The sequence below is a fragment of the Podarcis tiliguerta genome (assembly GCF_965153285.1).
Source record: "Podarcis tiliguerta genome assembly, chromosome: 2".
Lineage (NCBI taxonomy): Eukaryota > Metazoa > Chordata > Lepidosauria > Squamata > Lacertidae > Podarcis > Podarcis tiliguerta.
Genome location: NC_139535.1, coordinates 104,359,441 through 104,373,525, shown reverse-complemented (window position 1 = coordinate 104,373,525; position 14,085 = coordinate 104,359,441). Strand labels below are relative to the sequence as shown.

Below are 14,085 nucleotides of genomic sequence, written 5' to 3'. Positions count from 1 at the left end.
CTCCTAATGCCAAGTACATGTAAAAAAAGTAATCTGTTATCTCAAAATCACTACATATAAGACTAGATTCCACCAATACTGTCTGACTTGGCTTTTTTTTAAAGCTGCGCTTCCTACTTATTTTATTAAGCATTTACAACATGGCGCCCCATAAAGATTTGGCCATGTATGGAAATCTAAGGAACTGTTTTGGGCAATACAAAATATCCATTTCAGAGAAGAAAAACAGGCACTTCTCCAAAACACCCCCTCAAGCAAAACACCTAAGACATATATTACCAAGTTGATGGACTATGCTGAAATGGCAAAATTAACTGGGAAGCTCAGAAACCAAGAGGACAAGAACTTTAAAAAAGAATGGGAGAAAATTAGAATTTATTTAGGAGACCATTGTAAAGAGATGAAAACATTAGCAGGATTTTAACCGTGCTTGTAAAGTAACAAGAACTATGGGCAATTTAGATGGGTAAAAAATTTGGATAACTGATTGATATGCAGTTGTAAATATTGTCACTAGGACCCATGGAGGGGATGGAAGGAAGATTCAGAGATTCAGAGTAATCTCTTTATATGGTTTCTTAATTGACTTTGTTAGAATCATAGAATCATAGAGTTGGAATAGACCACAAGGGCCATCGAGTCCAACCCCGTGCCAAGCAGGAAACACCATCAGAGCACTCCTGACATATGGTTGTCAAGCCTCTGCTTAAAGACCTCCAAAGAAGGAGACTCCACCACACTCCTTGGCAGCAAATTCCACTGTCGAACAGCTCTTACTGTCAGGAAGTTCTTCCTAATGTTTAGGTGGAATCTTCCTTTATGTAGTTTGGATCCATTGCTCCGTGGCTGCTTCTTTGGAGCAGCAAAAAACAACCTTTCTCCCTCCTCTATGTGACATCCTTTTATATATTTGAACATGGCTATCATATCACCCCTTAACCTCCTCTTCTCCAGGCTAAACATGCCCAGCTCCCTTAGCCGTTCCTCATAAGGCATCGTTTCCAGGCCTTTGACCATTTTGGTTGCCCTCCTCTGGACACGTTCCAGTTTGTCAGTGTCCTTCTTGAACTGTGGTGCCCAGAACTGGACACAGTACTCCAGGTGAGGTCTGACCAGAGCAGAATACAGTGGCACTATTACTTCCCTTGATCTAGATGCTATACTCCTATTGTTAACTGTTTATATTTTTTAAAATTAAATTTAAAATATTTACAAAAAAAGAGAAAACCTTAATACGTGCGCACACACACACACATACACACACAGGGGTTGGGATATTGACATTCACCGGCAAAACCATGGTGAGGAATCCAGATTTACAGCATGAGTCCCTTTTCCCTCCAGCGCCTTTTGATACTTTTTCATGGGATGAATTTTCCACCTTTGTGTGGCTTTTGCTGTGCCCTCATGTGGCAAGATCTGGTACTTGTGGTATGAGGGCATGAGTTTCGCTCTCGTAGTAAAATGCTGGATCTCTCTCGCCACATGAAGGTGCATTTGGAGGAGTTAAATCGCCACACAAAATTGTTGTGGTAAGCCAACTCATAACAGAAACGGTAGTTGCTCCAGAAAGCCACGTGAGACATGAGCCTGAAGAAATGATCTGTGGGAGAGCTGTGTGGCATAAATGCCGTCTCAAGAGCCCAAAGATAACATCATTGGGTTGGATGCAGTCTTAGTCAGAGGGAACCCACTGGAATCAACAGGAGGAACCTGAATAGTATCCATTTCAATGGATGACCTCTAAGTCTGACAAAGGCTAAATCAAACTCATTGTTCCTCTTTTTTTTTTTTTTTGGTCTGCTATTTTCAGTTTCCTTTGTACTTATTTATTTAAAGAATTCGTCTATCGTCTCATCGATATCCAGGAGGCAGGTAGTTAATTTGAAGGTGCTTCCCTTTCCCCCCTTTACACTGTAGACAAGAACTGTGTACAACTGAGATGCCTAGAGATCTCACATCTTACGGATTTAAAACTCTAAGAAGATACGCTTCACTACGTTGTAAATCTGTGGGAGGTGCTGGGAATCCGCCCATTCACATGGATAAGTTTAGAATCAGCCTGGTATCTCAAAAGAGATTGAGTTTTTTTGCTCTTAGTCAGAGATGGGTGTGTACGTGGTGGTTTTTTTATATTATAATTTATGTTGTGAACCGCTCTGAGATTTGCGGGTATAGGGCGGTCTACAAATTTAATAAACAACAACAACATTACTTAGTGTGTTAGGTCGACAACAACAACAACATTAATTAGTGTATTAGGCTCCCAATATCTGGAAGGCCATCTCCATCTCTAGTGACCTTCTCTGGCATTAAGATGTGCAGAGGGGAATATTTTGGTAGCGCCATCACTCTCAGATGTGCAGAGAATGGTGTCCTGGGAAAGAGTTTTCTTTGGCAGCCCCTGAATTGTGGAACTATCTCCCCACAGAGATGCATCCCAAATCTTTATTGTACAGATTTCACTATGTGCCGAAGACGCAACCTCTATATCCTGACCTGCAGCGTGAAAGGGCTGCATCCTATTAAGTCCTACTCAAGAGCAGACCCGCTGGAATTAACAAACTGAACTTGGTTGTGACTGTTAACCTAAGTAGGGCTCAGATGCGCCAACTCCATGGGACTGAGGCCTCTAGGTAAAGGTAAAGGGATCCCTGACCATTAGGTCCAGTCGTGACCGACTCTGGGCTTGCGGCGTTCATCTCACTTTATTGGCCGAAGGAGCCGGCGTTTGTCCGCAGACAGCTTCCGGGTCATGTGGCCAGCATGCCGAAGCCGCTTCTGGTGAACCAGAGCAGCGCACGGAAACGTCGTTTACCTTCCCGCTGCAGCGGTACCTATTTATCTACTTGCGCTGGTGTGCTTCGAACTGCTAGGTTGGCAGGAGCAGGGACCGAACAACAGGAGCTCACCCTGTCACGGGGATTCGAACCACCAACCTTCTGATCAGCAAGTCCTAGGCTCTGTGGTTTAACCCACAGCGCCACCCGTGTCCCTACTGAGGCCTCTACAGGCCCCTAAATGTCTGCTGGGCCAGGGCTCACCTCTTTCCCAATCTTGAGGGGACACAGGAGGCCGCGCGACATTGGGAGACACTAAACAAACCTAGTAAGCCTCTCCCGATGTGACAGTTGTCACGCACGCATGATGTCACACAATGCGCAATGCACGTGACGTCAGCCCCCCAATGTTGGGCGCAACTCAGTGCTTGCGGTAGGGCTACTCTTGAGTGGGATTAGCATTTGATACAACCCAAGGTATTTTGCCGGATTCATACTGTTCTGTTCGATTTAGAATAGCTCTGCTTGTTTTAGAATGGTCATGTTTTCATAATTGTATATTTTGTTGTTGTAACCTGGCCTTGTACCTTATGGTGAATGGCGGTTAGCAAACCTTATAAACGAATAAACAGGGAAGGTCTGCAATCTGGTGAATGGTGATGCTGCCATATGAGTTTTGCAAATGGCCAGAAATGCAAACTACTGACTTTTTTTTGGACACACAGTGGTGATAGCTTAATTTCTCTTGCGTTTTGGGGCGTTCCCAGTTTTGATCTGGGGCTATCGTTCCTTCCCCACCACGCAGTTTTAAAATGATATAGAGCAGTGCAATTAACAACATAATGGCGCACACAGACACCTCGTAAAAACAGCAGTAAAAAAGAGCAAGCCAATTATATGCACTGATTTATTGTAGTTTATCTGAATAAAACTCAGTTTCCTCCCACGCATGCATCTTTTATAGGTTGGCTTTTGTTTGTTTGTTCCTTCCGCCAAAGCTGAAGGATTCTTTCTCGGATATGAATTGCCGGCAGTTTTGTTTTGTTTTTATAAAAACAACTCATACAACCTTTTCTAAAGCATCTCCAAGCTTCTGGCCTTTGGTGATTTGGAGCTATTTTCTAACCTTGAGGCACAATTCAAGGCTGTCGCAGCATCAGGTTGACACCAGGTGTTGTGATGTGATGTGATGTTGTGTTTTGTTTTTAACAATGAGACTCATTAATGGAGGACATGATGGCTAAACACGAGAACACCATTAATGGTTACCAGATGCTATGCCATAGCTGTCAACTTTTCCCTTTTCTTGCGAGGAATCCTATTCAGAATAGGGAATTTCCCTTAAAAAGGGGGAAATGTCTATGCTATGCATAAGCAATAATCAGGGATGGGGATACTGTGACCCTCTCAGATGTTAGGTAAAGGGTAAAGGGACCCCTGACCATTAGGTCCATTCGTGGCCGACTCTGGGGTTGCAGCGCTCATCTCGCTTTATTGGCCGAGGGAGCCGGCGTACAGCTTCCGGGTCATGTGGCCAGCATGACTAAGCCGCTTCTGGCGAATCAGAGCAGCGCATGGAAACACCGTTTACCTTCCCGCCAGAGTGGTACCTATTTATCTACTTGCACTTTGACGTGCTTTCAAACTGCTAGGTTGGCAGGAGCTGGGACCGAGCAACGGGAGCTCACCCCGTCGCGGGGATTCGAACTGCTGACCTTCTGATCGGCAAGTCCTAGGCTCTGTGGTTTAACCCACAGCGCCACCCGCATCCCTCTCAGATGTTACTGGGCTACAATTTCCACCGCCCCCCTGACCACTGGCCCTGTTTGTTGGGGCTGATGGGAGTTGGGACTCCAACATCATTTAGGGGGCCACAGGCTCCTTGCTCCTGTGATGAAGGATGGCTGTCCTCATCATGCTGTACTTGTTACTTTTCCAAGAAGATGATGATAGATGAGAGAGAGAGAGAGAGAGAGAGAGAGAGAGAGAGAGAGAGAGATCTGCTGAAAATAGAGTGGACATCTCCATGTTCAGAGACTGTATAAGTCACAGTACTAAATCCTGTTTACTTCTTGTGCTGGGGCTCCTCAGAAGGATCTGGTTGGGCTCCGTAGGGAACAGGATGGTTGTGTAAATGGTCTGGCTGGCAAGCTTCCTCTGTTTAGAATGGCCAACATATAATGTCTTACAGTGGTACCTCGGGTTAGAGACGCTTCAGGTTACAGATGCTTCAGGTTACAGACTCCACTAACCGAGAAATAGTACCTCAGGTTAAGAACTTTGCTTCAGGAGAACAGAAATCGTGGTGCGGGAGGCCCCATTAGCTAAAGTGGTTTCTCGGGTTCAGAACAGTTTCAGGTTAAGAACGGACCTCCAGAACGAATTAAGTTCTTAACCAGAGGTACCACTGTATTGAGAAACAAAGTAGGCCTGTGGCAACTCAACTCCAGATAACCCAAGCAGTTGAGCCAATCTGCAGGACACAGTAGCAGAAAACAGATTTGACCAATTGTCCCCAGGTAACTGCTTCAGAAAAAGAAGACTCTGGGAAGACTCACTGAAATCAATAGATATGTTAGTCAGTTGCTGGTTTTACTTCTCAGAGTAGGAGAATTCCTTGCGCACACAGTGGCCTGATTCAGACAGCCCCCGTACAATGAAGAAACTCATCTGAAGGATTTCCAGGGCAGATTGTGGAGAGGGCAAAGACTTCTTCCTTGTGTATTGTCCTTCTTTATGGTAGTCGCCAGTATCCAAAAAGAAACCCAGGGAAGAGGATACAGCACATATAGCCTTCCTTTTTTATTGCATCTGATTTTAGGGCAGATCAGTGCAGGACCAAGACATTTTGGTGCCCAGGCAAAGACTACACACTGGGAGCCAGTGTGGTGTAGTGGTTAAGAGTGGTAGTCTCGTAATCTGGGGAACCGGGTTCGCGTCTCCGCTCCTCCACATGCAGCTGCTGGGTGACCTTGGGCTAGTCACACTTCTCTGAAGTCTCTCAGCCTCACTCACCTCACAGAGTGTTTGTTGTGGGGGAGGAAGGGAAAGGAGATTGTTAGCTTGCTTTGAGACTCCTTAGGGTAGTGATAAAGCGGGATATCAAATCCAAACTCCTCCTCCTCTTCTATATTTGCTTTCCCCTTCCTTTCTAAGTCCCAATGAAGGAACCTGCTTCACCTTGCTACATGGAAGGGCTAGCCCTGTATGTGGTCACCAGAATAGTGAAGACCCTCTGATTGTGTGCCTTGGATACAAACAATGTGTATTTGACGCCCACTGTTTTTGCCCTTCAAATGCTGATAGCGAATGTCTTTCCTTTCATCCCTTGGCAGAAGCTCTATAAGACGTGTCGGGTAATGCAAGAGAGAATTATGGAACTGCTAGCAACTGTGCAGAATGAAGACGTGATCACAGAACTGATACAAGTGAATGAAAATCTGAATAATGTCCTACTGGGACATGAAAGGTAAAGCTATTCTATATATACTGGGGACTCGTTGCTTATATATACACAGGTTATGCCAGTTTCAGGAGTGGGGAAACTGGCCCTCCCAACTCCCATCAGCCCCAGCCAACCTTGGCTCAACGGTCATGGATGATGGGAGTTGTAGTCCAAACAATATTTGAAGGGCTTACAGGTTGCCTGCTGCTGCAGTAAAAAAAGTTGTGATTGAGCTAACAAAAGAGCTTTGTCCCCTTGCAGTGTTCCTTGGGAGTAGGCCTCATGTACACTTTCCCCTTCCCCTTCTGCTTTGGAGAGAAGTGAATGTCTGAACCAGTGGAACCTATGCTTGGCTGGTGAGCATAGGATCTCATACTGACCATGCAATATTTGCCTCTCAGCGACTGCAGAGTCTGGCATTCCATTGTTCAGTTCACTTCCCACCCCACAGCAAGGAGCAGGGGAGAAAGCCTCTGGCCTACTTCTGATCCCACCCTTGGGAGAGGTCCTTCAGGAGAAAACCTCTGAATAGACTAAGTTACAAGTCTCTATTGTGATGCTTAAGCGTGTTCTCCTTCATGGAGAGCACGTGTTGCGGTGGGGGCCACCAGGACACTCCAAAGTTGGGGGCGGTTCTAATTGTTTGTTGGCCACTGATGCGATTGGGGCTTCCCTTGTTGTTGGGAAGAAGTTAATGTTGCCATTTGTTGATTGACAGCCAGAAATGCTAAAACTCCTTGCACGAGGCTAGGGCTTCCTCTTTTCGACTGTGCATCGGATTGCCCACCCCCCCCCTCCCTAGAATTAGGGTTGTTCGCTTTGACCTTGCTATGCTTGTCATGGGGTCGTCTGCTCTTGGGGCAGGGGCCTGGTCGGAATTTTGTCCATCTGGCTGATTGGCTGGGGCCATTTGGTTTTTGCCTACTGCGTAGCAAATCGTCACAACTTGTAAGGTTCGCGGTTATGCATTGGTTTATGGTTTGGTTGGTTGAGGGGCATGGATTGGCTGTGCCTGCCCCTCTAATGCTGCTGCTGCTGCAAGGGATTCCGTTAAAGGAATCGGGGGCTAACTATTGCTTGTTTACTCTGTCAAGGGGGCTCGGGCCATAGCAATGAGCTCCTGGTTGCATTTGGGGTGAGGGCAGGTTCCCTGTTCCGTGTAACCCCCAAGTGTATTCCCCCATTCTGACTTTCGCATCGTGCAGAATGTCAATCTGTCCCCCATGGTGGGGGCAGATAGTCGCAACCAATGCCTAAGCAACCACTCACAAATTTGTATTTCAATAAAGTTGTGGCCAAAATTATGCCAAAAATCTTAAACAAAAAATTCTGTGTGATGTGTGAGTTATTGGGGTGGCCCTGGGGACCTCGACATGCAACGTTATTTTCTGTGTCCGTTTAGGTTTCTTTTGAGACACAATTCTCTGGAGAGAAGCGAGCATTGCTGCTTGCCTGTTAATCCGAGTGGCACAATGCAATTCTTTCCCTTGGCACATGAATGCTGTCCAAATGTAATGTTTTCGTTATAGAATAAATAAATAAGTAATCAAAAGATAAAATAAAAAGATAAATAGAAATTGGCCCCATTACTCAAGCGCCCTAGAATAATGGGGCCAATTTCTTTCTTACTGTTTTCTCTTTGACTTGTTTATTTATTTTGAAACAAGCAAGCACCCATTCTTGAGTGATGGGGCTAATTTCTCTTCCCTCTGGGAGGGTTTTCTTGTAAGAAGGAACATTGGCAAAAGCTGGAAGCAGGCAAGCTAAAAAAAAGCCATAACCATCTTCCTTGCTAGCTGAGGTTATAAAAAGGAGGAAAAGATAATATCCCCTCCAGGTCTGCTCAGAGACTGTGAGCTTTGCCTCCTTGGTGATTCTCAGTTGACTGGCCATCTCTGGAATAGGGCAAACATTGCATACACATCTTTCCGTTGTTCATCGTAACTGGATGGCTTGAAATGCAGGTTCTGATCTACCATTTCATACAGGTTCTCCCGAAACAGAGTACGCTTCTTGGAGAATCGAAGAATTCAGAACGAAGGTGCAGGGGTAAGTAATTAACAGCCCGTCCTCTAGCCTGGAAAGAGCCTTCTCTTGTTAGGACAAGAATTCTGGAACCTCTGATGCTGTTAGATTCTTGGGTCCCTTGAGTCATTTTGCAATGTTTATAGTTCATGCCTTTTAAGTCTAGGCATGTTGACTCAGAAGCAAGTCAGAAGCTAAGTTTGGTGGTGCTTACTCCTAAGTAAGTGTGCGTAGGATTGCAGTCTTCATCACTTTGTTCAGTGTTCCAAAGAGGACAAAGCATAAATTGCCAGTTCACCCATTACAGAGAAAGTAGCCAAATATGTCTGGGTGGGGGAGAAATAATTCTCTCTCTCTCTCTCTCTCTATATATATATATATATAGTCCACTGAAAAGCTGCTACAAAAGGGAAGCGGGGAGGAGGAAACCACAATACCATCCCTAGTGCTTCTTCAAATGATAGCTGTTAAGCTGTCATCTTATACAATTCTTGCAGAAGATAATTCTCTTAATGAATTTTGGCTGCACTTATCTTGAACTGTGAAGTGTTCTTCAGGATCAATGCAAAATTATATCCTGCTCATTCTATTACTTGATCTGAGAACCTTCAGATTTTATAGATACAGCCGGTGAATCATAGATGGTCACACTGGTGACTTGAGGAGACCCTTACCACCAGCCAAGATCTGCTTCCATAAGAGAGCAAAAAGGACGACCTTGTTGGCAATTGCTTGTCGCACACTGAATGTTAACCCCACACCTAATAGGGAACACTAGGTATAACCTCTGATCTCTTTCTTTCCTCTCAAGGTCAATGGCAACCAGCCATCTGCTCCTTCGTGTGATTTGCTTGACCTGGCTTCAAGCTTTTCCACTACTGTGCCAAAGCCTGGGGAAGTTGGCCCTGCACCTCCTCAGTTTTCAGAATTGAGTGAGTATGTATATATGTTTTAATGGAATGCTATGAACCTTGTGGGAAAATATGGAAACAGACTTATCCTTGTGCAGGTCCTATGGATTTGGACTGGAGAGCTGCAGTATGGAAGATCTCCAAGGTGTCACACAGGAGAGATTCTTATATTGTTATTGTTATTATATTTGTACAGTGATACCTCTGGTTGCGAACGGGATCTGTTCCGGAGGCCCGTTCACAACATAAAAAGAGTGCAACCCGCAGCGGTGCGTCTGCGCACGTACGGGTTGTGATTCACCACTTCTGCACATGCGCATGACATCATTTTGCGCTTCTGCACATGCACGAGCAGCGAAACCCGGAAGTAACCCTTTCCGGTACTTCCGGGTTGCCTCAGGATGTAACCTGAAAGAACGTAACATGAAGCAAATGTAACATGAGGTATGACTGTATACTGTCCTATACCTGTAGCTCTCAGGGTGATTCACAACATAAAATAAGATTATAAAAACCACAAAATATATGATAAAAACAAATACAATAATCCCCATTCCACAACGTATTTTAAAAGGGTGTCAATCAGCCAAAGGCCTCGATGAAGAAGAACGTCTTTGTCTGGTGTATAATGAAGGCGTCAGCCGAACCTCCCTGGGGAGAGCATTCCACAAATGGGGAGCCACTGCAGAGAAGGCCCTTTCTCGTGTTGCCACCCTCCGGACCTCTTGTGGAGGAGGCACATGAAGAAGGGCCTCAGAAGATCTCAGAGTCTGGGAAGGTTCATAGAGAGGCAGTCCTTGAGGTCTTGCGGTCCTGAGCCGTTTAAGGCTTTATAGGTCAAAATCACCACTTCCCTCCTATTATTGTTAGGAATCTCCTGTGTGAAACCTTGGAGGTCTGCCTCCAGCGTAGATGGAGCTAGATGGACCAAGTGGTCTGACTCAGATAATTAATTATTATTATTATTATTATTTATTATTTATACCCCGCCCATCTGGCTGGGTTTCCCCAGCATTTCAGACACCATACTTTTAAGAGATGCAGACTGTGACCTAGAAGCCAGAGGCACATACATGGAGGGAAAGTAAAGGCAGTTCCACCTTTGGGTGTTTTGGATCACTAGCATTGTTCCTGTATGCATCAGTAGCCAAAATTCTCCACTTTGCATGGGGAACTCTGGCTTAATCAAAGCCAGAATCTTTGCGCCAGAGCTGGTATATGAAGGGAGGAAGCGAGGGAGGAGTGCTCAGTCCCAACACACATTACCAGCTTGGTGAACCGTGGCTTATAAAGCCAGGAATGATCATCTGAAGAAGGCTGTTGCGAACTGAACTTCACATGAACTCCCAAATGGTGACTGGATAATAGAAGACACACATTCCCACCTTGAGTTTATTTGAAATAATGTGTTGCTGAATTCTGCTTATTGATCTATATCCTGGGCCAATGCCTTGATCAGAGTTCACCACAGTGATATAATGCCTTAGAACATTCCATATATTTTATTTTTTTGTGTTTTAAAGGTCTGCAGAAAAATCACAATCATGCCTGTTTTTCTTTCTTTTTTTAGATTGCCAGCCACAAAGTGTTGCTGTTCCAAGTCCCTATCCTACTCAGCCACCACTTTACCCTCAACTGAATTCACTCGCAACTACAAATGCTGCACACACTCCGTAAGTAGCAGTTTTTGAAGCTATTTAAACCTTTTAAATGGGGTTTAAAGGATGATAGGCAACGTTGAAAACCAGGACATGGTCACGCAAATGTCCCATCTCTGGAAGCTGGCAAAAATTAAAAAGATAGGTGAACATTTGTCAGACTCAGTCCTTCATTTTGTAAGGTACCGTATTTTTTGCTCTATAAGACTCACTTTTTCCATCCGAAAAAGTAAGGGGAAATGTGTGTGCGTCTTATGGAGCGAATGCAGGCTGCACATCTATCCCAGAAGCCAGAACAGCAAGAGGGATTGCTGCTTTCACTGCGCAGCGATCCCTCTTGCTGTTCTGGCTTCTGAGATTCAGATATTTTTCTTCTTGTTTTCCTCCTCCAAAAACTAGGTGCGTCTTGTGGTCTGGTGCGTCTTATAGAGCGAAAAATATGGTAATTTGTGGGAGGTCAGTACGGACTTTTGTGAACCGAGACAAATTGAGAACGCAGGGATTTAACAATGCGGCCAGAAGTTTGGATGGAAATTTCATGTATGGTTCCTTGATGGCTTCCCATTCATTCTTTCCTCTCCTAGGTTCACATCAGAAGCACCAAATACATGTCAAAGCTTTCCAGGTAGCTCCACATACATCAATGTAAGTAGCAAATTGTTTCTCAGTCCTTCTTCAGTAGCAAGTATCACAGAGAGATAGCTTTGCACATGTTTTCTGTTTGCGTAAGTGATGTTGGACCAAAGCTGTCAACTTACAGATTTGAAAATAAGGGACCAGCAGCCTCGAAAATAAGGGATCAGCAGCCAAAATAGGGATTTTCCAAACACAGGTATGTTCGACTTCTGAGCCCCTCCGAGCCAAAGGCAAAAAGCCCAGACAGCAGCCAAACGAAGCCTCAAGCGGTGGTTCCCACAGCGCACCAACCCGGCAAAGGGGATGCAGCAAGGAAAACCACTGTTACCTCTCCGCTGGGAAGCGCTGAGCAAAAGCGAGTCCCCAGGCAACGTGGCCGATTTGATTGGCACAAGGCATGCAAGCTCCACCTCCCCAGTTGTTCTTAGACTCCTTATTGGGTGAGCAACGCAGCCAAGCAACACAGTTGGAGCCTCCCTCCTCCCTGGCCGGCAGGGAGGGAGGGAGAGGAGCTGCTTCCTTTGAAACCCGGGAAATGTAAGGGACATCATCAATAAGGGACAGCAGTGGGACATGGCGCTGGGATAAGGGACTTTCCTTCCAAATAAGGGACGGTTGACAGCAATGTGTTGGACTCTGGGTCCCACCAGCCCCAGCCAGCATGGCCAATGGCAATGGTCAAGGATGATGGGGGTTGTAGTCCAGCAACTTCTGGAGGGCCACAAGTTCCCCATCCCTGTTGGTCCAGCCGCGCAGTGTTTGTGGTGTTAGTTATAGGAGTTATTCGTCTTAACACTCCTACCAGTGCCAAACTTAACCTGAGTCCTTATGCAGCTGAAGCAGTGTCATCTATGAACAAGAGGGAAGGATCTTGCAGGCTCAGGAGAACAAACCAACAAAGATATTTAGGAAATCCATGTTTCCATCCCCACCACTCGAAAAACCAAAATGTAAGAGCATAGAGTAGAGAGTAGCTTACAACAAACCTCTAGTGTCATCAGTTGTTTTCGTACACTGCATTGAAGGTTGAACTGAGTGTGGTTTACAGCAAGCTTGCAGTGTAGCTAAAACAGGCGAAGGGAGGCTGGGTAAACAGGATATCCGCATTCTAAAGTAATCCTCAAAAATGTATTGTCTAGAGGCCAGTGAACCAACAGGCTTGCTCCACGAGTGAGTCCGGGAGGAAATGAGATTCCACACACACCCCTCTTTAAACAATACTCTCGTGACTGTTGCATGGCAGACAGCACTTAACACAAGGGAGATTGGGAAGCAGCTTGTGTTGCGACTTGTGAGCCAGCAATTATTAAAAACTCCCCCCACCCCAAGAAATAACCCAAAGGTTAGTGCATGTCTAAGTAGCCAGTGTGATGTAGTGGTTAAGAGCGGTATTCTCGTAATCTGGGGAACCGGGTTCGCGTCTCCGCTCCTCCACATGCAGCTGCTGGGTGACCTTGGGCTAGTCACACTTCTTTGAAGTCTCTCAGCCCCACTCACCTCACAGAGTGTTTGTTGTGGGGGAGGAAGGGAAAGGAGAATGTGAGCCGCTTTGAGACTCCTTAAAGGGAGTGAAAGGCGGGATATCAAATCCAAACTCTTCTTCTTCTTCTTCTCTTTGGAGCCCTGCTGAACCACTACAGTGGTACCTTGGTTCTCAAACTTAATCCATTCCGGAAGTCCATTCCAAAGCCAAAGCGTTCCAAAACCAAGGCGCGCTTTCCCATAGAAAGGATTGCAAAATGGATTAATCTGTTCCAGACTTTTTCAAAAACAACCCCTAAAACAGCAATTTAACATGAATTTTACTACCTAACGAGACCATTGATCCATAAAATGAAAGCAATAAACAATGTACTGCAGTCACAGAATCAATCAGTAGCTGAACTGTGTTCTACACAGTCACAAAAAAAACAAAAAACAAAAAAGAGCCACAAAATAAATAGCAAAAACAGACAGACCTCAGCATAACACTCAAATCGGAAGTGGGGCACTCAAATTGGAAGCATAACACTCAAAACAGAGCACGCTCGACTTCCAAAAAAAGTTCTCAAACTAGAACACTTTCTTCCGGGTTTGCAGTGTTTGGATTCCAAGTTGTTTGAGTACCAAGGCGTTTGAGAACCAAGGGACCCCTGTAAACGCTTTCTGAATCACAGAGAGAATTATATTGCAAGCAGCAACAGGGTTAAAGGATTTCTGTCTCTGCTGATACTAACTTTAATCCTCACATTAAGAAGTAAACAATGCAAGAATAAACCAGCATGTGAGGCTAAACCAGTTTTTTCACAAAGCTATCTTCCTACATACCTGATTTAATTCATCTCATTCCCTTAGGTGAACACCTATTTAAATCCAGTACCTGTGCATCCCGTATGCCTTCAGAGTAATGGCTCGAGAGAGGTGCCCCCAGCAGGTAGGTCTAACCAACTACAGTTGACATTACCTAAGTTGTGACTGCTTTCTTATATGTCAGCAGGACATCCCACTTGGACTATGACCTGTTTTGGATAAACCTCAAGACATGCAGAGGTTAGCCAAGGTGGGAAAGTGAGACTGTGCTTTCCCAAGGGAACCAACTGCATAATGCAAGCCTGAACATGTTGGTTTTAGATCAATTATTCATTAATTTT

General features: G+C 45.1%; 1 protein-coding gene across 1 annotated transcript in view; it reads left to right on the top strand.

The window, feature by feature from the left end:
• The window catches only part of TOM1L1 (target of myb1 like 1 membrane trafficking protein), a 57,893-nt gene that overhangs the window by 39,896 nt on the left and 3,912 nt on the right, over nucleotides 1–14,085 (top strand). The window contains exons 8-13 of the mRNA XM_083427523.1: nucleotides 6,116–6,249; nucleotides 8,214–8,274; nucleotides 9,062–9,182; nucleotides 10,732–10,834; nucleotides 11,404–11,464; nucleotides 13,790–13,868. Of these exons, the coding sequence (XP_083283649.1) occupies nucleotides 6,116–6,249; nucleotides 8,214–8,274; nucleotides 9,062–9,182; nucleotides 10,732–10,834; nucleotides 11,404–11,464; nucleotides 13,790–13,868 (559 nt within the window). The remainder of the gene's footprint in view (nucleotides 1–6,115; nucleotides 6,250–8,213; nucleotides 8,275–9,061; nucleotides 9,183–10,731; nucleotides 10,835–11,403; nucleotides 11,465–13,789; nucleotides 13,869–14,085) is intronic.